This window comes from Triturus cristatus, chromosome 7, assembly GCF_964204655.1.
Source record: "Triturus cristatus chromosome 7, aTriCri1.1, whole genome shotgun sequence".
NCBI lineage: Eukaryota > Metazoa > Chordata > Amphibia > Caudata > Salamandridae > Triturus > Triturus cristatus.
Genome location: NC_140590.1, coordinates 1696669051 through 1696692881, shown reverse-complemented (window position 1 = coordinate 1696692881; position 23831 = coordinate 1696669051). Strand labels below are relative to the sequence as shown.

The following is a 23831-nucleotide window of genomic DNA, read 5'->3' as shown; positions in this document are numbered from 1 at the left end:
TTCTGTAAGTAAAAGGCTTTTGTTTATAATTTTTCACATTTGAAAACCATGACTTCCTAGACTGATGCAAATAATAAAATAAATATGCATCATAAAGGTGCATCTTCTTATGCTGACATTCGGGTGACACTTTAGGCCTTTTGACTCCTGCTAATATATCTGCTATGTTAGAGCTGACGAAGTGCCTGCCATCGGAAACTGAGCAGTTCCCGCAGTTCAAATGTGGAAGCAGAACTATTGTGTATGTGGAACTGTAATGTTGTCTATTTAAGGTAGTTGTCCTGCACCCATAAAAATCTGCACATGAAGCTTTCACTCAAAAACACGGAACATTATCCATTGCTCTATTGAGATCTGATAATCCATTTGCACACAGCAAGAATAACCCTGCTTCTATGAAACTTTAGCTTAATTTTACAGCACTAACTTACAGAATTTCAGCAACACAGAATAGTGGTAGTACCATGCATGCAGTTCTGGTCAAGGAAATCAAAGTAATAAAGATACAGAGCAATTTCCTTGACAAGATGAGTGTGTTTTTGTCTTTGCAGAAGATGAAGACTAACTTGAGGTAGAGAACTCTGGATGTAATTATCGGCGTATATGCTTACAAAAAATGATGTAAAATAATATCTATACATTCAACTTGATTTCCATCAGATTTTGAATAATTCACACTAATCATCGCTATCTAGGCTAGCGTTGGTTCATTGCCAAAAGGAAATAATTCTATTTGGATTGCCTTATCAGTGAGACTCATTGCATTCCTAGGATGAATAGATTGGTTAGCCATATTTTGACCTAGCAGAGAAGATGATGAAAGCTTGATGAAGAGAATGAACATCTCATATAACAAAGTTTTTATAGATACTCCTAGGGTCCTGAGAACTGCCTTCATGGACAGTGATGTTTGTGAGAAACATTAGTCTTTTTCTGTCAGAGAGATCCATGTTAACTTTGCTCCCAAAAATATTTTAAAACTGATTTGAAAGTGTCAGGTCTGATGTTCTCATGATTGCCAGAGAGCCATTGTCCAATGAAAGCATAAAGCAGATAGATATCACAGGCTCAAGAGCCATTATGCAAAGTCATTTCTTCGATAAAATCTATCATATTTATAAGATTTGGTAGCCTGCATTTTGATTCAGATTTTTACTTCCATTTTTCCTAGCATCACCAACAGAAAAAATACTTGGGCCAAGTAAGTAGTTTGAACGTTGACTAAAAGTCTTTATGAGGTTTAGAAGTTAAAAGTTGCACATTCTTACATTCATGGAGAAAATTCACTGTGCATTGTTTATGGGAGTAGATGCAGTCCAAAAAGTAGAGTACGGGCCGAGGAGGACAGTATCCTATAAGCTCACTCTTTCTTGTCGCCTTGCTTTTCTCAGATGGAACCCAACTATCTGTTCACTTCTCTCGTTATAGCCATGGTTACCCATTTACCAGCATTAATCACATCACCAAAAACCACATTTTTAACATGAGATATTTGCTGATTATTTGTTCTATTCTAAACCCATAGCCGTGGCCATACATTCTCCACAATCAAATTCTCTCTAGAAACCTACGCACTAGGACAATTTAATATGTGTGCCTAATCCCAAGACTACATATTTTAATACATTATTACATTTTCCCAATTTAAATGTGCAGCACCTTAAGGAAAACTTGCATATTGGAAACAAGCACTCTTTATTCATTTTTTTAATTAATTATTTTTAAAAGCAGCTAAATAGTAAAACAAATCATAAAGATTTTTGTTTGAAAACAGCATTTTTAAAACCTTTATAAAATGAAAAGTAAAACTGAGATCAGCCTTCTGGTATTTTTCAAGATTAAGAATTGACACTGTTCATTTAAGAGATTTTGAATCTACAATATTTCAACATAATCTTCAGTGCCAGTCATGCAGTTCCTTTAATCAGGCTCCAGTGAATAATGCTCAATGATAATATACAACACATAGATATTTTTAAATGACCATCAATTGTTCTTCTGATGTACATTTCAAAGCCAGAACTGCAGGCTTCAAAAGAATGATTTCCACATGGAATCCACAGCCAGTTTGACCAGTCATTTCTTAGAAAAAAGTTATTGTATTTGCTGGATATTGTAGCCTGCTTTCTGACTCCCATTATTGTTTTTGTTTTCTTGCTAGCATTAACCCCTCCCCCGCTCATGACGGAACCGCTCCGTCATGAGCCACGGTTGCCGTGTGCTCATGACGGAACGGTTCCGTCATGCCACGACCGTTGGCGGCCGCTCCGCCCACGCGGCGCTGTTTCCCCGCCTGTGCGGGGGGACAACGCAACTGGGCGGAGTCATGATGGAACCGTTCCGTCATGAGCACAGCTCAACCGTGGCTCATGACGGAGCGGCTCCGTCATGAGCACAGCGCCACCGCGCTGCCCCCCCGCACCCCCCAGGGCCGCGGCGGAATTCCCGCCGCGGCGAAGGGGTTAATATCAGATATCACAGATGAACCAAGTAAGTACTTTCAAATATTTGCTGAAATGATTTGAGTAATAAAGGGTTGTACCCACTTACTTTCAGCAAATAAATTCAGTGTGCACTCTTTATGGGAGGGGCACACCCCTAAGTCTAGACTATTGGCAGAGCAGCTCAACTACCTAGAATCTGATTGTTCCTAATCTCCCGTCAACACTCAGAAGCGTCCTGACCATCTGTTTGTGTTCTCCCCCCATGGCTAAGCTCATCTATCAGACAGCATCAATCAAGCCTCCAAAACTAACAATTTTAGGACAAGAATCTTTCCTGATTTTTTTATTCCACTCTAAACGCCTTTATTTAGTCATAAAGCTCTTCAAGATAGTATTCTCTCTGCAATCCTACACATTAGAGTACATGTATTCATTCGCTGAACCCCAAACCACTTATTCTAATAAAAAAAAATCAATTTGAAAGCACACTAACTAAAATAAAATATACAGATTACAAACACAAGTTTGCATTTTTTGGGGTATTTGTTTAAAAAACTGTAGCTGGAAACTGAATCAGTTCTAAAGTAAATTTGTTTGAAATCAGCTATTTTAAAACCTTTTAAAAAACAGAGAAAGGGGAAATGACCTGCTGGTATGTATTATAAAGTGATAACAGACCCTGATCATTTAAGACATTTGAAAACTGCACTTTCCCAAGATACTGTTCAGGCCCAGTCAGGCAATGTATTTAATCAGCATGATCGAGAAGGATGTCCTAAAATCAGTAACATTTTTTAAAGGATTTTTGTTACATTACCATTGAGTTCTGAAGACCTCATGAATAATCAGAGAATCACTGAGCAGGTCTCACAACAACATAAATTTAGGGTTTGTTTAGAGAGACAGGTCTTCCACCATTAGAAATCTAAACCACCAACTGTATCTAGAGATCGCTCTTGCTTTCATTTGGATATTTATGAGTTACATTCTCCTGCCACCATGCCAGGAGCACATTCGATAAAAATATCAATGCTTGGATGACCCCTTATAGCTAACTTCAGCGCTTGATTCGTTTTTGAGAAATAAGATACAGATGATACTTTCTACTTCTGAAAAGCAAAAATGTGTCCCAGACTTTCTACAAATGTTTTGACAGTAAAAAGATTTGTTTATAATTTTTTACATTCGCACGCCGTAACTTCCAGTGCTGATGCAAATAATAAAATAAATATGCATCATAAAGGTGCATCTTCTTATGCTGAAATTCTGGTGACACTTTAGGTATTTTGACTTCTGCTGATATATCTGCCAAGGTAGAGCTGACCAAGTACCTGCCACTTTGACACTGAGCAGTTCCTACTGTTCAAATGAGGAGGCAGAACTATCGTGTATTTGGACCCGTATTGTTGGCCATTTAAGGTAGTTGTCCTGCACCCACATAGATCTGCATAAGCAGCTTTCTCTCTAAAACATGGAACATTATCTTTTGCTCTATTGAGATATGATACTCCATTTGCACATACCAAGTCTATCCCTGCTTCTATGAAAGTTTAGTTCTATTTTACAGCACTAACTTACAGAATAGCAGCAACACAGAATAGTGGTAGTACCATGTATGCAGTTCTGGTCGAGGAAAACAAAGTAATAAAGATATAGAGTAATATCCTTAAAAAGATGAGTGTTTTTGTCTCTGTAGAAGATGAAGATTAACTTGTGGTGGAGAAATCTGGATGTAATTATCTGTGTGTATACTTACAGAAAATGATGTATAATAATATCTGGTAGATTCAACTTGAGTTCCAACTGATCTTATATAATTCATACTAATAATCGCTATCTAGGCTAGCATTGGTTCATTGCCAAAAGGAAATAGTTCTATTTGCGTTGCCCTATCAGAGAGACTCAATGCAATCCTAGGATGAATAGATTGGTTAGCCATATTTTGACCTAGCAGCGAAGATGATGAAAGCTTGATGAAGAGAATGAACATCTCATATAACAAAGTTTTTATAGATACTCCTAGGGTCCTGAGAACTGCCTTCATGGACAGTGATGTTTGTGAGAAACATTAGTCTTTTTCTGTCAGAGAGATCCATGTTAACTTTGCTCCCAAAAATATTTTAAAACTGATTTGGTTAGCCATGTTTCGACCTAGCAGCCAAGATGAGGAAAAGTTGATGAAGAGAATGCACATCTCACACAACAAAGTTTCTACAGTGAATCCTAGGGTCATAATAACTGTCCTCAAGTTCAGTAAGGATGAGAGCCATTGTCCCGTGAAAGCATACAGCAGATAGATATCACAGGTTCCAGAGCAAATATGCAAAGTCATTTCTTTGATAAAATCTATCATATATATGGGATTTGGTAGCCTGCATTTTGACTCAGATTATTGCTTCCATTTTCCTAGCATCACCAACGGATAACACACTTGAACCAAGTGAGTACTTTGAATATTGACTAAACAGTCTTTACGATGTTGAGAAGTTAAGAGTTGCACATTCTTACATTCATGGAGAAAATTCACTGTGCACTGTTTATGGGAGCAGATGCAGGCAGAGAAAGTACACTATAGACCAAGGAGGACAGTATCCTATAAGCTCACAGTTTCTTGTTCCCCTGCTGTTCTTAGATGGAACCGAACCATCTGTTTGCTTCACTCATTATAGCCACGGTCACCCATTTATCAGCATTAGTCACATCATGAAAACTCACATTTTTAGCAAGAAATATTTCCTGATTCTTGGTTCTATTCCAAACCCATAGCCTTGGCCATTTATTCTCCACAATCAGATTCTCTCTAGAAACCTATGCACCGGGATAATTCAATATGTGTGCCTAGTCCCCAGGCTAGTTTTTTTAATACATTTTTAAATTTTCCCAATTTAAATGTGCAGCACCTTAAGGAAAACTTGCATTTTGGAAACAACACTCTTTATTCATGTTTTTAAATTCATTTTTTTTAAAGCAGCTAAATAGTAAATTAAATCCTAAAGTTTTTTGTTTGAAATCAGCACTTTTAAAACCTCTTTAAAATGAAAAGTAAAAGTGAGATCAGCATTCTGGTATTTTTCAAGATTTAGAATTGACAATATTCATTTAGGAGATTTTGAATCTACAGTATTTCAGCATACTCTTCAGTGCCAGTCAGGCAGTTCCTTTAATCAGGCTCACAGTGAATAATGCTCCATGATACTATACAACAAAGAGATATCCTAAAATGACCATCCATTGTTCTTGTGATCTACATTTCAAAGCCAGAAATGCAGGCTTCAAAAGAATGATTTCCACATGTAATTTACAGCCAGGTTACACAGTCATTCCTTAGAAAAGAGTGATCATAATTGCTGCTTATTGTAGCCTGCTTTCTGACTCTCATTATTGTTTCTATTTTCTTGCTAGCATCAACATCAGAAATCACTGATGAACCAAGTAAGTATTTTCAAATATTTGCTGAAATATCTTAATGATTTGAGAAATAAAGAGTTGTACCCACGTACTTTCAGGGAGTAACATCAGTGTGCACTCTTTATGGGAGGGGCACAACACCAAGTCTAGACTATTGGCAGAGAAGCTCAACTACCTAGAATCTGATTGTTCCTAATTTCCAGTCAAGACTTAGAAGCAGCCTGACAATCTGTTTCTGTTCCCTCCCCATGGCCAAGCTCATCTATCAGACAGCAACAATTAAGCCTCAAAAACTCACAATTTTAGGACAAGAGCCTTTCCTGATTTTTTGATTCAGCTCTAAATCCCTTTATTTAGTTATAAAGCTCTTCAAGATAGGATTCTCTCTGCAAGCCCACACGTTAGAGTACCTTTATTCATTTGCTGAACCCCAGACCACTTATTTTAATACGGTTTTTCAATTTTAAAGTACACTAACTAAATGAAAATGTACATTTTACAAACACCAGTTTGCATCTTTTTTGGTATCTGTTTAAAAAACTGTATCTGAAAATTAAATCAGTTCTAAAGTATATTTGTTTGAATTCAGCAATTTTAAAACCTTTGAAAAACAAAGAAAGGGGAAAGGACCTGCTGGTATGTTTTATAGAGTGATAATAGACCATGCTCATTTCAGACATTTGAAAACTGTATTTTCCCAAGATACTGTTCACGCACAGGCAGGCAATGTATTTAATCAGCATGACTGAGAAGGATATCCTAAAACTGTACATTTTTTAAAGGATTTTTGTTACCTTACCATTGAGCGCTGAAGACCTCATGACTATTCAGACAATCACTGAGTAGGCCTCACAACAACATTAAATTTGGGGTTCGTTTAGACAGACAGGTCTTCCACCATTAGAACTCTAAACCACCAACTGAATATAGAGATCGCTGCTGGTTTCATTTAGATCTTTATGAGTTACTTTCTCCTGCCACCATTCCAGGAGCTCATTCGATAAAAATATCAATGCTTGGATGGCCCCTTATCAGTAAATTCAGCACCTGATTTATTTTTGAGAAATACGATATGGATGATACGTTTTACTTCTGAAAAGCAAAAATGTGTCCCAGACTTTCTACAATTTTTCTGTAAGTAAAAGGCTTTTGTTTATCATTTTTCACATTTGAAAACCATGACTTCCTAGACTGATGCAAATAATAATATAAATATGCATCATAAAGGTGCATCTTCTTATGCTGACATTCCGGTGACACTTTAGGCCTTTTGACTCCTGCTAATATATCTGCTATGTTAGAGCTGACGAAGTGCCTGCCATCGGAAACTGAGCAGTTCCCGCAGTTCAAATGAGGAGGTGGAACTATTGAGTATGTGGAACTGTAATGTTGTCTATTTAAGGTAGTTGTCCTGCACCCATAAAGATCTGCACATGAAGCTTTCTCTCAAAAACACGGAACATTATCCATTGCTCTATTGAGATCTGATAATCCATTTGCACACAGCAAGAATAACCCTGCTTCTATGAAACTTTAGCTTAACTTTACAGCACTAACTTACAGAATTTCAGCAACACAGAATAGTGGTAGTACCATGCATGCAGTTCTGGTCAAGGAAATCAAAGTAATAAAGATACAGAGCAATTTCCTTGAAAAGATGAGTGTGTTTTTGTCTTTGCAGAAGATGAAGACTAACTTGAGGTAGAGCACTCTGGATGTAATTATCGGCGTATATGCTTACAAAAAATGATGTAAAATAATATCTATACATTCAACTTGATTTCCATCAGATTTTGAATAATGCACACTAATCATCGCTATCTAGGCTAGCGTTGGTTCATTGCCAAAAGGAAATAATTCTATTTGGATTGCCTTATCAGTGAGACTCATTGCATTCCTAGGATGAATAGATTGGTTAGCCATATTTTGACCTAGCAGAGAAGATGATGAAAGCTTGATGAAGAGAATGAACATCTCATATAACAAAGTTTTTATAGATACTCCTAGGGTCCTGAGAACTGCCTTCATGGACAGTGATGTTTGTGAGAAACATTAGTCTTTTTCTGTCAGAGAGATCCATGTTAACTTTGCTCCCAAAAAATATTTTAAAACTGATTTGAAAGTGTCAGGTCTGATGTTCTCATGATTGCCAGAGAGCCATTGTCCAATGAAAGCATAAAGCAGATAGATATCACAGGTTCAAGAGCCATTATGCAAAGTCATTTCTTCGATAAAATCTATCATATTTATAAGATTTGGTAGCCTGCATTTTGATTCAGATTTTTACTTCCATTTTTCCTAGCATCACCAACAGAAAAAATACTTGGACCAAGTAAGTAGTTTGAACGTTGACTAAAAGTCTTTATGAGGTTTAGAAGTTAAAAGTTGCACATTCTTACATTCATGGAGAAAATTCACTGTGCATTGTTTATGGGAGTAGATGCAGTCCAAAAAGTAGAGTACGGGCCGAGGAGGACAGTATCCTATAAGCTCACTCTTTCTTGTCGCCTTGCTTTTCTCAGATGGAACCCAACCATCTGTTCACTTCTCTCATTATAGCCATGGTTACCCATTTACCAGCATTAATCACATCACCAAAAACCACATTGTTAACATGAGATATTTGCTGATTATTTGTTCTATTCTAAACCCATAGCCTTGGCCATACATTCTCCACAATCAAATTTTCTCTAGAAACCTACGCACTAGGACAATTTAATATGTGTGCCTAATCCCAAGACTACATATTTTAATACATTATTACATTTTCCCAATTTAAATGTGCAGCACCTTAAGGAAAACTTGCATATTGGAAACAACACTCTTTATTCATTTATTTAATTATTTTTTGTTTAAAAAGCAGCTAAATAGTGAAATAAATAATAACGTTTTTTGTTTGAAATCAGCACTCTTAAAACCTTTTTGAAAAGAAAAGTAAAACTGAGATCAGCCTTCTGGTATTTTTCAAGATTTAGAATTGACACTGTTCATTAAAGAGATTTTGAATCTACAATATTTCAACATACTCTTCAGTGCCAGTCATGCAGTTCCTTTAATCAGGCTCACAGTGAATAATGCTGCATGATAATATACAACATATAGATATTTTTAAATGACCATCCATTGTTCTTCTGATGTACATCTCAAAGCCAGAACTGCAGGCTTCAAAAGAATGATTTCCACATTGAATTTACAGCCAGTTTACCAAGTCATTTCTTAGGAAAAAGTGATCATAATTGCTGGATAGTGTAGCCTGCTTTCTGACTCCCATTGTTGTTTCTGTTTTCTTGCTAGCATCAACATCAGAACTCACTGATGAAACAAGTAAGTATTGTCAAATATTTTCTGAAATGTCCTAATGATTAGGGTAATAAAGAGTTGTACCCACTTACTTTCAGCGAGTAAATTCAGTGTGCACTCTTTATGGGAGGGGCAAAACCCCAAGTCTAGACTATTGGCAGAGCAACTCAACTACCTAGAATCTGATTATTCCAAATCTCCAGTCAACACTCAGAAGCGTCCTGACCATCTGTTTCTGTTCTATCCTCATGGCCATGCTCATCTATCAGACAGCATCAATCAAGCCTCCAAAAACTCACAATTTTAGGACAAGAACCTTTCCCAATTTTTTGATTCAGCTTTAAACCCCACTATTTAGTCAAAATGCTCTTCAAGATAGCATTCTGTCTGCAAGCCTACACATTAGAGTACCTTAATTCATGTGCTGAACCCCAGAACACTTAATTTAATACAGTATTTCAATTTTAACGTCCACTAACTAAATGAAAATCTACATAATATAAACACCGGTTTGCATCTTTTTTGGTATTTGTTTAAAAAATTGTAGCTGAAAATGTATTTACTTCTAAAGTATATTTTTTTGAATTCAGCTATTTTAAATCCTTTTGAAAAACAAAGAAAGTGGAAAAGACCTGCTGGTATGTTTTCTAGAGTGATAACAGACCCAGCTCATTTAAGACATTTGAAAACTGCACTTTCCGAAAATACTGGTCAGGGCCAATCAGGCAATGTATTTAATCAGCATGACTGATAAGGATGTCCTAAAAACAGTAAATGTTTCGAAATGATTTTTGTTACATTACCATTGAGGTCTGAAAACCTCATGACTATTCAGAGAATCACTGAGCAGCTTAAAACAACATTGCATTTTGGATTTGTTTAGACAGACAGGTCTTCCACCATTAGAACTCTAAACCACCAACTGTATCTAGAAATCACTGCTGGTTTCATGTGGATCTTTATGAGTTACATTCTCCTGCCGCCATGCCAGGAGCTCATTCGATAAAAATATCAATGCTTGGATGGCCCCTTATAGCTAACTTCAGCACCTGATTCATTTTTTTGAAATTTGATACAGATGATACTTTTTTACTTCTGAAAAGCAAAAATGCGCCCCAGACTTTCTACAAATTGTCTGTCAGTAAAATGATTTGTTTATCATTTTTCACATTCGAACACCATGACTTCCATGGCGGATGCAAAAATTATCAAAATATGCATTGTAAAGGTGCATCTTCTTATGCTGAAATTCTGGTGACGCTTTAGTTCTTTTGACTCCTGCTAATAAATCTGCCAAGGTAGAGCTGACAAAGTGCCTGCCATTGGAAAGTGAGCAGTTCCTACTGTCCAAATGAGGAGGCGGAACTTTTGTGTATGTGTACCTGTATTGTTGCCTATTTTAGGTAGTTGTCCTGCACCCACATAGATCTGCATAAGCAGCTTTCGCTCTAAAACATGGAACATTATCCATTGCTCTATTGAGATCTGATAATCAATTTGCACATACCAAGACTAACTCTACTTCTATGAAAGTTTATTTTTATTTCACAGCACTAACTTACAGAATGGCAGCAACGCAGAATAGTGGTAGTACCATGCATGCAGTTCTGGTCGAGGAAAACAAAGTACTAAAGATACAGAGCAATTGCCTAGAAAAGATGAGTGTATTTTTGTCTTTGCAGAAGATGAAGATTACCTTGAGGTAGAGAAATCAGGATGTAATTATCTGTGTGTATACTTACACAAAATGATGTAAAATAATATCTGTGAAATTCAACTTGTTTTCCAGATGATCTTGAATGATTCATACCAATCATTGCTATCTAGGCTAGTGGTGGTAAAGTTTTGGAAAATAATAATTAATTATTTTTCCATAGCATTATTAGTGAGACTCAATGCAATTCTAGGATGACAACATTGATTAGCCATATTTTGACCCAGCAGCCAACATGATGAAAGGTTGATGAAGAGAAGGCACATCTCATACAACACAGTTTCTACAAATGGTCCTAGGGCCCTAATAACTGCCCTCAAGTTCAGTAATGGTTGTGAGAAAAATGTGTCATTTTCTGTCAGAGAGATCCATGTTAAACATGGTCCCCAAAATATTTTAAAACGGATTTGAAAGTGTCAGGTCCAAAGATCTCCTTAAATGACCATCCATTGTTCCTCTCATATCTATATACAGTAAATACAGGTTTCAATGTAAGCTTTCCTTCCAGGATTCCACAGCATGTATACAAAGTCATTTCTTAGACAAAAGCTATCAAAGTTACAGGTTTTGGTAGCCTGCCTTTTGACTCAGATTATTGCTTCTGTTTTTTCTAGCATTAACATCAGCCAATACTGTTGACCCCGTGAGTACTTTGAACATTGACTGAAAAGTCTTTATGATGTTGAGAAGTTAAGAGTAGCACATTCTTACATTCATAGAGCAAATTCCCTGTGCAATGTATATGGGGGAAGCAAAAGACTGAACTATTGACCGAGGAGCCCAGCTAGATATTAGTTCACTGTTTCTCATTCCCCTTCTGGACTTAGATGCAGCCTGACAATCTGTTTACCTCTGTCTTTATAGCTATGCTCATCCATCGAACAACATCGGTCACACCTTCAAAACATATTTTTAGCAGAAGAATATTTGCTGATTATTGGTTCTTCTCTAACCCTTTAGACTTGGACATAAAGTTCTCCACAGTCAGATTTTCTACGGAAACCTAAACACTAGAATTATTTAGTATATGTTCTGGTTCCCCAGACCACATATTTCAATACATTTCATAAATGTGAAGGTGCATTAACTTAAAGAAAACTTGCATATTAGAAACAGAACTTTGCGTCTTTTTTTTATATTCATTTTTTAAAAAGAGCAGCTAAAAAGTCAAATAAATCCTTAAGTAATTTTGTTTGAAATCATAGCTTTTAAACCCTTATTAAAAACAAATAAATAGAAACAGGAGCCCCTGGTATCTTTTCAAAGAGCTATAACTGACCCTGCTCATTTAAGAGACAGTTTTTTAAGCATCACAATCTGCTTTAAAATACAACTGTAATTCCTGAACATTGTATATGGATTGCTCCAAGTCTTTCATCTCATTGTATGCCGTAGATCAGATGTTTCCTAGTTCATAATCTTCTCTTTTTCTTTTCATTCTGCTTATTGCTGACAGCTCCTTTTCCCACAACAGTTTAGCCCTCCTTTTGATGAACAGCTCACAGCTAATGTTTCAACAAAAACACACTTGTCACCAAACTAAACAATTATTATAGGGGCAAGTATCATTCTAAGGACATCTCTTCGTAACTTACCAAACCATTAACCAATCTTTGAAACTCCCTTCCTTGCAACTGCTTCTTCAAGAACTTTTGTCCTCATGTCTGATGTTAGTGATGGGCGCATTCCTTCATCATGCGTCAGACACTGCCTTTTTTCACCTATAATATATCTAGAACTACCCCGTTTTGCTTATCTATGGCTGACATAGCCATTAGTTCTTTGTTAAGGGTTCTTAATGCACCTGCAGTATTAGAAGCCAATTGATACACAGGGTAGACAACTTTCTGATCTTCACATATTTTCGATCCACTCTGTGAGAAACTGGGTTGTTGGTTGAAGGGTGGTGACCCCTGTTCAAGCAAAAGCCACAATCCCTATCAGTATCAACTACACAATTCTCTATATTAACCTGAGCTTAAATCTCTGTACCCTGGCACAAACTCAGTCAGGCTTAAATGAAAATCAATGTGTAGAGTATTTATGTATCACCCAAAAAGTAATAATATGGAAACACAACACAATAAAAAGCATGCACCAAGCTGGAAAAACTGAGCACATTTTAATAAATCACTTAACAAATCAATAGAACCAGAGTTATGAACTTTTAATGTATAATGTAAAAACAGCACCTGAAAGAAAAAAGCGCCAACTACAGACGTTTAGTCATGTGAGACTATGTCAAAGTCGAAGAATATGGCCAACCGCAATGAAGCATGAGTAGGATACAAAAAGTCGATTGGCCAGGTCAGCGCTTTCATTCGGACTTAGAAGAAATGTCAAAGAAAATGTTCTGAAAAGGTAATGTTCAGCGAAACAAGGCTGTAGGCGGTTTCCAGGGAGGAAGTGGCATCGCCAGGGACCGCTGGATGTAGTTGCAGTGAAGGTTTCTACATTCTGACTTAGTCACTTTTTTGGAAGTCGAAAATCTCCTGCAGACAAAGGCAACTGGTTCTAGCCAATGAGTGTTCAACAAGGGGAGATACCCCTTTGGTGATGGGCCACTGAACAGGATTTGCAGCTCTGTAGAAAAACGTAGCGGGAGCTAATGCGAAGTCAGGCCAAACAGCGTTGCACCTTGGGCAGATAGACTAGAAGGTTGGTCTCAGTCCTCTCTCAGGTTCTCTGGGCAGTTTTTAGGCAAATAATGTTGAATTTTGGCTACCTTGGCACCTTTAGCACCACCATCAAGGGGCAGGCCATTGGAGGGTTCGGACTCACTATGGTTAGTCCAGATGTGGGTTCAAGATGGAGGAAGCCTTTTCTGTCCCTGAATCTCTGAACAGGAGGCCAGCAACTAGCCTTTGAAGTCATTCTGCTAGTCCAGGGTACAGGTGATTAGGCAGGGCTCAAGCAGCAGGGCAAGCCGGTGAGGGTTCAAGGCAGGCTCCAGGCAGCACAGCAGTCCTTCCTGGTTCAGCTAAGCAGTAATGTGGAGTATACAGCAGCAGGCAGTCCTCTGAGAGTCGTTCTGCAGATCCAGAAAGGGAACTGAAGAGTAGGTCTGAGGGTCCCCTTTTTATAAATGGCACTTTTTTTAAAAGTAGTAGACGTTTCTACTAAATTCGCTTTGAAGTGCTTGAAGTTTCCTCACTCCCTTGGCCTGTCTCCAGACTGTCTGCATGAACAATGCAGGGGCAACAAGTCCTTTGTGTGAAGGCAGAGCACAGTTTATTCAGTTGCAAGTGGAGCTATGCCCAGCTCTGCCCCTCCATCCTGCCAGTGCACCTAATCGCTCTAGTATGTGGCTGTCTGGGAGCCACCTCGAATCCGTCATGTGAGCCAGGAGAGGCTGCAGTAGCCATGTAGTTTAGGGCAGGAAAATGTTAACTTTCTAAAAGTCAAAAAGCTTGCAATGTTCCCTAGCTGAAATTATTTAATCAACACGTTTTCATAAAATCAAGTAATTTAATTTTCTTTCACAAGTTTGTGTGAGGCACATTTCAGCAGCACTCTCTGGCTGCACATTGCATTTCCAAAACAACTTTTTTTAAATGAATAATAAGTAATTTATGCCCAAATCTATGGGTCAAAACATACAACAACTTCAAATATATATCCAACATGAACATAGTTTCACATATCCATATTACATCTATACCAGTCAAATGATTTCATTGATAGTGAAATCTCTATTGTTGACCTCCTTTGTGACCTCTTTTTTCATGTCCAACTATAGAGGTTATACTGCGCACTTTGTTAGTGTAGGCTCCCAATATCTTTTTTTCAGGATAGGCCACATGTAATTGTCTCAATGATCTTATGCAAAGTGTTGATTACAAAGCACTCAGCCCTATGGGCTACCTAGGGCCTACCTTTGGGGTTACGTATATGCCTAAAAAGGCTGAGTTTAAGGCTTGGCAAGGGAGTTTTATTGCCAAGTCAAATAAAACTGCATTCATCCTGGAATGGCAGGCCTAGGCCAGGTTTTAAAGGGATACTTAAGTGGGTGGCACAATACGTGCTGCATACCCACTAGTAACATTTAATTAACAGGCCCTGAGTATATGGTATACCACTCTGCAAGGGACTTATAAGTAAACTAATTATGCCAATCAGGTGTAAGCCAATGTTACCACATTTAAAGGAGAGAACACAAGAACTTTAGCACAGCTAGCTTGGTAAAGTGCAGAGTCCTAAGGCCTACAAAACGAATTGAGCAACAACTAGCAGGTTGTAGGCTAAAGGTTTGGGGTGGCCCTTCAGAGAGTGTCAAGTCCAACACTACACCCCTCCAGCCTAAAGCCAAGATATGCTAATCAATACCTCCCCTAAGGAGATAGAATGTGGACAATGGCCCTCTACTGCAGAAGCACTTGTCAGTTTTACTTCTTTCTGAATTCAGTTGGTAACCTCTGTCTACACGCTGCAGAGCCACTGAACTGACCCACAGGGAATCCTTCTCCTAACCTGTGCACCCTACCTGTGCAGCACCTAAACTGAACTTGCTCACAGATGCATTCCAGTAGGCAGACAGCACCACCATGGCCAAAAAAGTGATGTTGCTCATTCCAGCCCTTGGACAGACTTCAGTCCCCAACCCAAGGAAAACTCTGCCCATAAGGACAGCAACAAACCGAGGCCACTGACAGGCCTTCTCAGGATCTTTGACTGCTGAGATTTCTCAGATGGGTGGGCAACAGCCCCAGGTGTTAGTCATACTTTTTCCATTCTCCTTCCCACCAGTACAGGGGTAGTAGCCTGAGACTGGGCACTCAGCTTGAGACCGGTGCACCCAGGCTGAACAGGTAGATGGTGAGCCAGGACTTCCAGGAGGGAACCACCACCCACTGCAAGGGTGATACACTCTGTGTCAGGCAGGGGTCTGCCTGGTGCAGGTCTGCAGCTTTCCATCTCTGTGACAATTCAGGGAGCACCCCCTGGTTAGAAGTGGCCTCACCAGGGTCAGTCTTGAGATGCTCTGTTCTCAGAGCTGGCAACCCTTACCCACTGGTCCTTCCACTGTGAACTCCTTTCACCTCATTTCCCTCCATCTGGGCCTGTGTTCCCTCTGTCTGAGCTTCCAGGGCGACCTGGGAAGCCGCCCTTCCGAGGTCTTTTGACACCCGGGACAACGTGTTACCCAAAATGCAGTCTATGGACAACTGGGGGTCTAACTATGACCCCTCTCTGGGTCAGCTCCCCACCCCACCCCACTCAAGGGATACCAGGGCTATGGGTCGGAACATGTCCTGTCTCTGGTCCTGAGTTACCTTACACACCTGACCAGAGTACTGCTCTGGGGAAACAGCCTTTCCACTACCATAATCTGACTTGGTGTCCCTCTGAGAGTTACAGGGCCCCATTCAGCTTGACATGATGACAATGATGACTCCCACCCTCAGGGATTGCAAGTCTACCCTTCGTGTCTATCTCCCAATGAAGGGAGACAAGAACATATTCTACCACCTGCCCCTGGAGGCTACCTCCCCATTAGACCACATGGGCCACTCCTGTAGAGCTCCCACTAGTGGGTAGGTTCTTGGTATAGACCAGGTCCCCTTGGTCAAATGCAGGCAATTAAAGCACTGTGGTTGGAAATGAGTCACCCTGGGCCGCCATCCACCAGAACCATTCCTCTTATCCTTGGTCGTTGTATGTGAACCTTTTCCTCCCTCACTATTCTGGGACCTGTATGAGTCACTGTGGACATCCCCTCTCTCTGTCGGTGGTGACCTGAACCACCTCCCTCAGGATCCCTTCCAGGTACCTTTGTGTGGACCCTGGTGCTAGGCCAGTGGTCCGCGTGCTGAGCAAACTCCCTGGGGACAGGGTGCTTACTATCCACAAGGTTTTGGCACAGCTTTTTAAAACAAAGACTCAACATGTGATCACTATCAATCAAGTTATACAACCCTTTGTAATCACTCACTTCACTGTCCTTCACCCAACCATCCAATGCCTTGAAAAAATGATCCACATCCAGGTCTGTTGGGGCAGCTTCTGATCATTCCGAAACGAATATGCCACCTTATTTCGCATGTGTTTACAACGCATGGCGTTACAACGCGGTCGTTACAATGATCGCGTTGTTAGTTCACATACCGTTACAACGCAAGTCGGAACAACGACTTGCGTTGTAAGGGACACTGGATGTTGGAATAGTATAATTTACTATTCCAACTCCAGTCTTTGCGGACAGTAGGGAAGGTGTTGTATTTTAAATCCAACACCTTCTGCCCCTTACAATGCAAGTCGTTGTTCCGACTTGCGTTGTAACGGTATGCGAACTAACAATGCAGTCGTTGTAACAACCGCGTTGTAACACCATGCGTTGTTTCCCATGCATTGTTAACGCTGTTTACCTCCCTAAACATTTGCCTATACCTACCTGGAGTTAGCCCATATTTCCTGGTCAGGGCCTCTTTCATGAGATGAAACTTTATCCTGTCCCCTTGCCCCATAGCTAACAGGGCATCCCTCCCTTCATTGTGAATATGCCTCCAAAGGGTGTCCCCAATCTTCTTCAGGAACACTATTCATCTCCAGGGCAACCTCATAGACCTCAAACCAGTTGTCTATTTCATCCCCCACAACAAAGTTGGCTTTGGGTCCTCTGGGCTGGGGACCCTCTTTTCTTCAGTTGGCACTGGCATAATGCTGCCACCATTTCACATGGACTCTGAGGCTTTTTGTAGCTTTAGATCCAGTTCCTTGAGACCCAGTTCATGAGCCCACAAGCGTTTCTCCCCTTCAGCTCTCTGTCCCCCATGGCCTTACAGTGTGGTTAGGAACACACACTGCTTCCTGTGATGGTCTTAGTAGGGAGTCTCACTCAAGATGGGTCTCCTCCTCTCCTCTGGTTCTGGGGCCAGGGTAAAAATAAGTTTGTCTCTCTCCAGCTCTGGAACTGTTGCAAAGTAGTCCTCCTCAGCCTCTATTTTCTACTCCTAATCATCCAGTACATCTTCCTTATCATCATTCTCCTGTGCTGCAGCTTGCATTCTGTGGACCTCCTCCCAGACTCTAAGGACTATCAGATATTAAAACTTTGGATCACCCTTAGGTGGTCTCAATCGACAAATATGGCTGATCGCAGTGGAGCGCGGGTTAGATACAAAGAGTGGATTGAGCCTTGTATTAAAAGAAATGTCAAAGAAAATGTTCTGAGAAGGTAAAGTTCAGTGGGGCAAGGTTGCCGGCAGTGTCCGAGGACAGAGCATCATCATCAGGGAGCCACTGGACAGAGTCAGGGTGAACATTTCTATATTCGCACTTGGTCACTTTTGTGGGCAGTCAAAAATCTCCAGCGGAACGAGACAGGAAGCTGTAGCCAACAAGAGTTCCACAAGGCCGGATCCCCCTTAGGCAAAGGAACACTGAACAGGATTTGCTGCTGCAGAGAAGAACGTTGGAAATGCCACCCACGAAGTCAGGTTGACTGGCGATGCACCTCGGGCAGATGGCGAGCAGGTTGGGCCTGGTCTTCTTTTGATGTTCAGAGAAGTTTCTGGCAAACATTTTTCAAGTCCCAAGTTTTGTATTTTAGCTATCTGGACACCTTAAGCATCACCACCAAGGGTCCAGGACAGGAGGGGCACCACTTTGTGGGATAGATCTCACTGAGGCTGGGACCAGGTGCGGGTTCACGATGATGGAAGTTTTTTCTGTCCCTGAGGCTCTGAACAGGAGGCCAGCAAACTAGCCTGTGAAGACACTCTGGTAGTCTTGGGTGCAGTCCTTCCTGGTTGTGGTAAAGCAGCCGATTGAAGTACACAGCAGGCTGCAGCTGCAGGCATTCCTCTGAGGGTCCTTTCCAATTTCTAGAAAGTGTACTGAAGAGTGCCTTCTTTGAAGGAAGAGAAGTTTCTTAGAGAATTCCCCTTCAAGTGCTTGATGTTTGCTGACTCCCCTGCCCTGGCTCCAGGCGGAATGCATTAACAATGCAGGGGTGACAAGTCATATGTGTGAAGGCAGAGCACAGCCTATTCAGTTGCAAGTGAGGATGTGAGCAGCTCTGACCTCATCTTACCAGTTTATGGCCCCATCTAGACACACCTTATCCCTCTAATGTGTGGCTATCTGGGAGGAATAAACGAAGTCCAACTGCCAACTACACTCAGTCATGTGAGCCAGGAGAAGCCGCAGACACCATATAGTTTTGGGGTAGGAAAATGTTAATTTTCTAAAAGTGGCATGTTCAACATTGTAACTTAGAATCTGACTTTACCATTAATGAAAGTTTTTAATTACAATTTCTCAGACACCAAACATGAAATGCTCACATGATCCCAATCAAAGGTTAGAACATATTAAATGTAATACGGCAACCCAATGTTATCCCTTGGGAGAGGTAGGCCTCACAGTAGTAACAAACACGTTTAAGGGTTTTTCACTGCCAGGACATGTTAAACTTAAAATAGATGCCCAACCTTTTAATGACGGTGCACCATGCCATAGGGGCTACCGAGGGGCCACCTTAGGGGTGTCTTATCTACAATAAAAGGGGAGTTTAAGGCTTGGTAAGGGAGTTATATTGCTTAGTCGAATTGGCAGTCTAAGCCTGCATTCAGGTCGCAATGGCAGGCTTGGGTTAATATTTTAAGGGGCGACCTATATGGGTGGCAAAGCAAGTGCTGCAGGCCCACTAGTAGCATTTAATTTACAGGCACTGCGTATATGGCATACCACTCTACAAAGGACGTCCTATAAATACATTAAATATGCCAATCAGGTGTAAGCCACTATTACCATTTTTAAAGTAGAGGCACTTTAGCACTGGTTAGCAGTGGTAAAGTACACATAGTCCTAAGGCCAACAAAAATGAATTCAGCAAAAATAGGAGAGGATGTCAAAACATTTGGTGGTGACCCTGCAGAAACAGCTAAGTCATGCTATGTTTCTTCCTCTTTACAATTGTATCATTCCTTTTACTAAAGGCACCCATGTGGTAAAAACTGGGAGAAACTAAACCTAAGTAGCATCTATCCACCCAATTACAAACACGTTTAAATCAAAGAGTCCTACAACACACATAATAAATCTCTTTAATAATGGGCTTTTGTCTAGTTAAAATCATATACTTTGTCACAGAACTTTTTTCACACTCATCTCAACCCACTGCTTCCATTGTTTCATTCCGTTTCTTTTCACATACCATACACATTTGCTAATTTCGTGCCTGGTCAATACTGAATCTTGGATGCAACTTTGGATTGCCGACCTTTCCTTTCTTTACTTTCAACCAATTTCTCTGCCTCCGACTTGCCACTGACATTAGCATTCCATTCATTGAGTTCTTCTACAAACTCTTTCATAACTCTATGTGATCTACATGTATATTAAAAAACAACATTGTTAGTTGGGTTCATTTGTGTAATATGAGAGATGTATTTTGACAGAGTGCCCAAGCATATGCTTCCATTATTGGAATACAAGCATTTAACAATAAGCACCTTCTTCAAAAAACATCATAATTGCAAAGATATAGTTCAAGAAAATACTGTTGATAGAATACGTTTATAAACACACTGCATGATAAGGGATAGGGGTGATGTAACATACACCTTCAGCAGCAGACACAGACAAAAAGGTACAAATATAACAGTCACAAGCTTGGAATATTCATCTAACAGCCTGAAATGTCCATTTTCCATAAGGTCACTTACTGGATTATCTCTATACAACAATTTTTTATTTAATTGTCTTCTTTCATTTAAAGGTTAATTTTTATCTTGGTTAGGCATGCCCAACTGAAGAGTTAAAACCTACTAACAATCCGACAATAAATATTACCATCATAGTGATAAAGATTAAGGGCCTCATGTAGGTACCTCAATACCGGTCGGTAACGGCCGAAAATCGGTAAATATCCCGTTACCGACCGGTATTGAGGCACTTGAGATGTAGGTGGCTGATTTCTGGATTCAGTATTTACCAAATCGGAATTTTAAGAAATCGGTAAAATACCGATTTGGTAAATACCGAATCCAGAAATGCAATGTAGGGGGCACTCAAGTGAGTGCATTATTGGTGTCTCGATTCATTATTTACCATCAACTACAAGTTGATGGTAAATGACGAATACCTTACAAAAAGCATTTTTGTGCTATTTGTAAAGTGCCATGTGGCAGACATACATGCCCTTAGGGCATGTATGTGCGCCACATGTGCACACATGCACGAATCAGGGGTGCAACAGGGTGTCAATGTGACACCCTGCCACCCATGATAATGCCTCCCTTATTACCGATTCGGTATTTACCGAATCGGTAATAGTAACTGGCTTCCCATTCATTCCTATGGGCCTCCAGGCCCATAGGAATGAATGGGAAGGGATGCATTGTTACCGATTCGGTAAATACCGATTCATAATTACCGATATTTACCGAATCGGTAATAATTACCGATTATTTACCTACATACTATTTACCGATTCATAAATACCGATTCGGTAAAATTCGGTATTTATGTATCGGTAAATAGTATGTTACCTACATGAGGCCCTAATTGTCTAATTTTGCCATACTTTATTTGTTCGTGGGCATATTTCTTCTACTAAAGTGCTAAAAAAAATCAAATATCGAACCTCTAACTTTACGGTACAAAATCAACAAAAACCAAGAAAATATCAAATTTCAAATAACTTCAATTCATGTATTCAATTAAAGTCAGGAAAGAATCTTACCTGGAGACACTATAATCTTTGACTGGATACCTAAGGTGAAAAAGAAAACTGGAAAAACAACATTTCCAGTTTGTATGTACTGAACTCCACCTTGATCACCAACTCCTTGCACATCTACATTCATACTCAAAACAGAATCAGAGACAGAATCTTCTATTGAAGAATTCTTCTGCCCATTGTTCTGAGCCAGCTTAAATTGCATGACCATGTACCTTTCCTTAATTTTTATTTGTTTGGTTTCTGATTAGCACTACAAAACCTCACAATCATCAAAATGTCATCCACAGATTTTGCCTGCCAACACATCACATTCTGCTGTATTTTAGAATAAGTTCTGGTCGTAAACTAAGAACAAACGCCAAAACTAATCCATTAAGGCTTTTGCTAACTCAATCATTTATTCTGCTGCTCTGTAAGCAAATCTGAATTAACCTCCCATAATAGGCGTGCACTTACTCTTTCGGCTCCTGCGTTTGTCTCATATTTTTACACCAATTCCCCTCTTTCTGGGGGACCTTCCGTTTCAAATGCTCAATTACCTCCTTGTATTTCGTCATAATGTTGGGAGATAGATGATTCTGGGCTGTTCTCAGGGCTCTTGTGTGTGCCAGTTCAGGCCTCCTTTGCATTCGGTCCACAAATCACTGGGAATGACAACCTCAAACAATATTCAAATCTTCTCAAAGTACCTTTGGAACAGTTACAATGCTTTCTACTTCTTCAAACCAGTTCTAGTCACTATCCCGAGTGCAACATTACCACACATTACTTTACCACGTAATGGTACAAATTACTTTTCCAACTCCAATCTACGCAACAGTAGGGGAGGTGTTGGACTTAAAAGTCCAACATCAGCCCAACAATGCACCCCCTAAAGCAACGACTTTCGGGTAAAAGGAACGCATTTTAACATCGCAGTCGGGGAATTTACTTTTTTGTAAAGGCAGTTGTTGGTGTGACTGGGGGGTAAAGGAAGTTTCCCCTCCATGCACTTCTCTCAAAGGAAATCCAGTAATCCCTCCAGCCTTAGGCTCACTTGCTCTTTTTTCCCTCTAAATGTCACTCATTGCCATTTTCTTTTTCACCTTGGCCCCTTCTTTCTTTGAACAACAACAACGCACTTAGAGAGATAGGGTCTAAGGGATATTTTAACGGACCTGCCCTAGTTCTGATCCCCAAAATTACTGTATAAACCTCAACAAGAACTGGGGGTCTAATGCTAATAGAAAGGAGCACGTGAAAAAACAGGAGTGTGTATAAAGAGGCAGAACAGGGAATTCTAGAGCAGAGGCTGGATTCCCATCAATTCTTTTCGTGATCAGTATTATCATTTGGTCATCCACCCAATAGAAGAGTATATCTCTTGATCATAGAGACTACCTTCGCGGGAAGCTCTCTTGCTCAGGTAAACAGGTGGAACCAGGTCCATAGATAAATAAAGACAATTGTATCTACAGTCTGTGATCACAAAAAGCTTGTGCAGTGCACAAATTATATAGTGAGTGAAATCTTAAAACAGAGTTGTTCGGAGAAAAACACTCTTTTATTAAAGAAACTCCTCACACTCTTACTAAAAACAGTGCAAAATAGCAGTGTTAACAAATAACTGCTAGTTAAAGGTCGACATGTTTCAGCCATTCGGGTGCAGTACCCAAGGCTTTCTTCAGGACCTATATTTGTCAAAATTTCGCTACTGCAACATTATACTAACACCAAACAAAATAAATTGTGAGAATAAACGTATAAAGCAGTTAGTTACTACAAGGTTGGAATCAATACAACCTTCCTTAGTTTAGATCCTCCGTTTCAAGGGGTGCAAATGTCACCTGAAAGGATAGAACAATAATCACCAAAAACTCCTGGATTTCATGCACTTCAAAATAGGACCAAATGGTCTCTATATTCTATAAATTAATAGACAATCTGAGTTTTCCAGTATCTTAAATCAGTAATGTCAGAGAACATATATGTATATTCTGCTTACCCGTCTTGATCGGGGACTAGACTTCCAAGTCAGGGATGGAGGCAACGAACGGAACAGGAGCCTCGCTTAAATAGCTAGTACTGACACACCTGTTGTCCATCAGCAGCCGAACGGCTCATTGTGATGTCGTCACAATCATCCTGCAACCTTTCAGAATTACCCTCACCTCATTGGTTCAAAAACGGGGCTGTTTACGTGGAAGACGTTGTGATGCACTGATGCTCGCGCTACCCAAAGGAACTACAAAAGGATGTCACTATATTCAGAATTGTAGTTCTTTAAAAGAATCTTAAC

At 39.9% G+C, this 23831-nt stretch overlaps 1 protein-coding gene across 4 annotated transcripts in view; it reads left to right on the top strand.

Moving 5' to 3' along the window:
* LOC146812806 (alpha-2-macroglobulin-like protein 1) overlaps nucleotides 1-23831 on the top strand; it is a 468691-nt gene that overhangs the window by 425358 nt on the left and 19502 nt on the right. For 3 of the 4 annotated variants that reach the window (XM_085619916.1, XM_085619915.1, XM_085619913.1), the window contains 6 exons: nucleotides 1172-1201; nucleotides 4855-4884; nucleotides 5847-5876; nucleotides 8155-8184; nucleotides 9147-9176; nucleotides 11481-11509. In XM_085619916.1, the coding sequence (XP_085476042.1) occupies nucleotides 1172-1201; nucleotides 4855-4884; nucleotides 5847-5876; nucleotides 8155-8184; nucleotides 9147-9176; nucleotides 11481-11509 (179 nt within the window). The remainder of the gene's footprint in view (nucleotides 1-1171; nucleotides 1202-4854; nucleotides 4885-5846; nucleotides 5877-8154; nucleotides 8185-9146; nucleotides 9177-11480; nucleotides 11510-23831) is intronic. The other variant, XM_085619914.1, reaches the window with a different exon arrangement.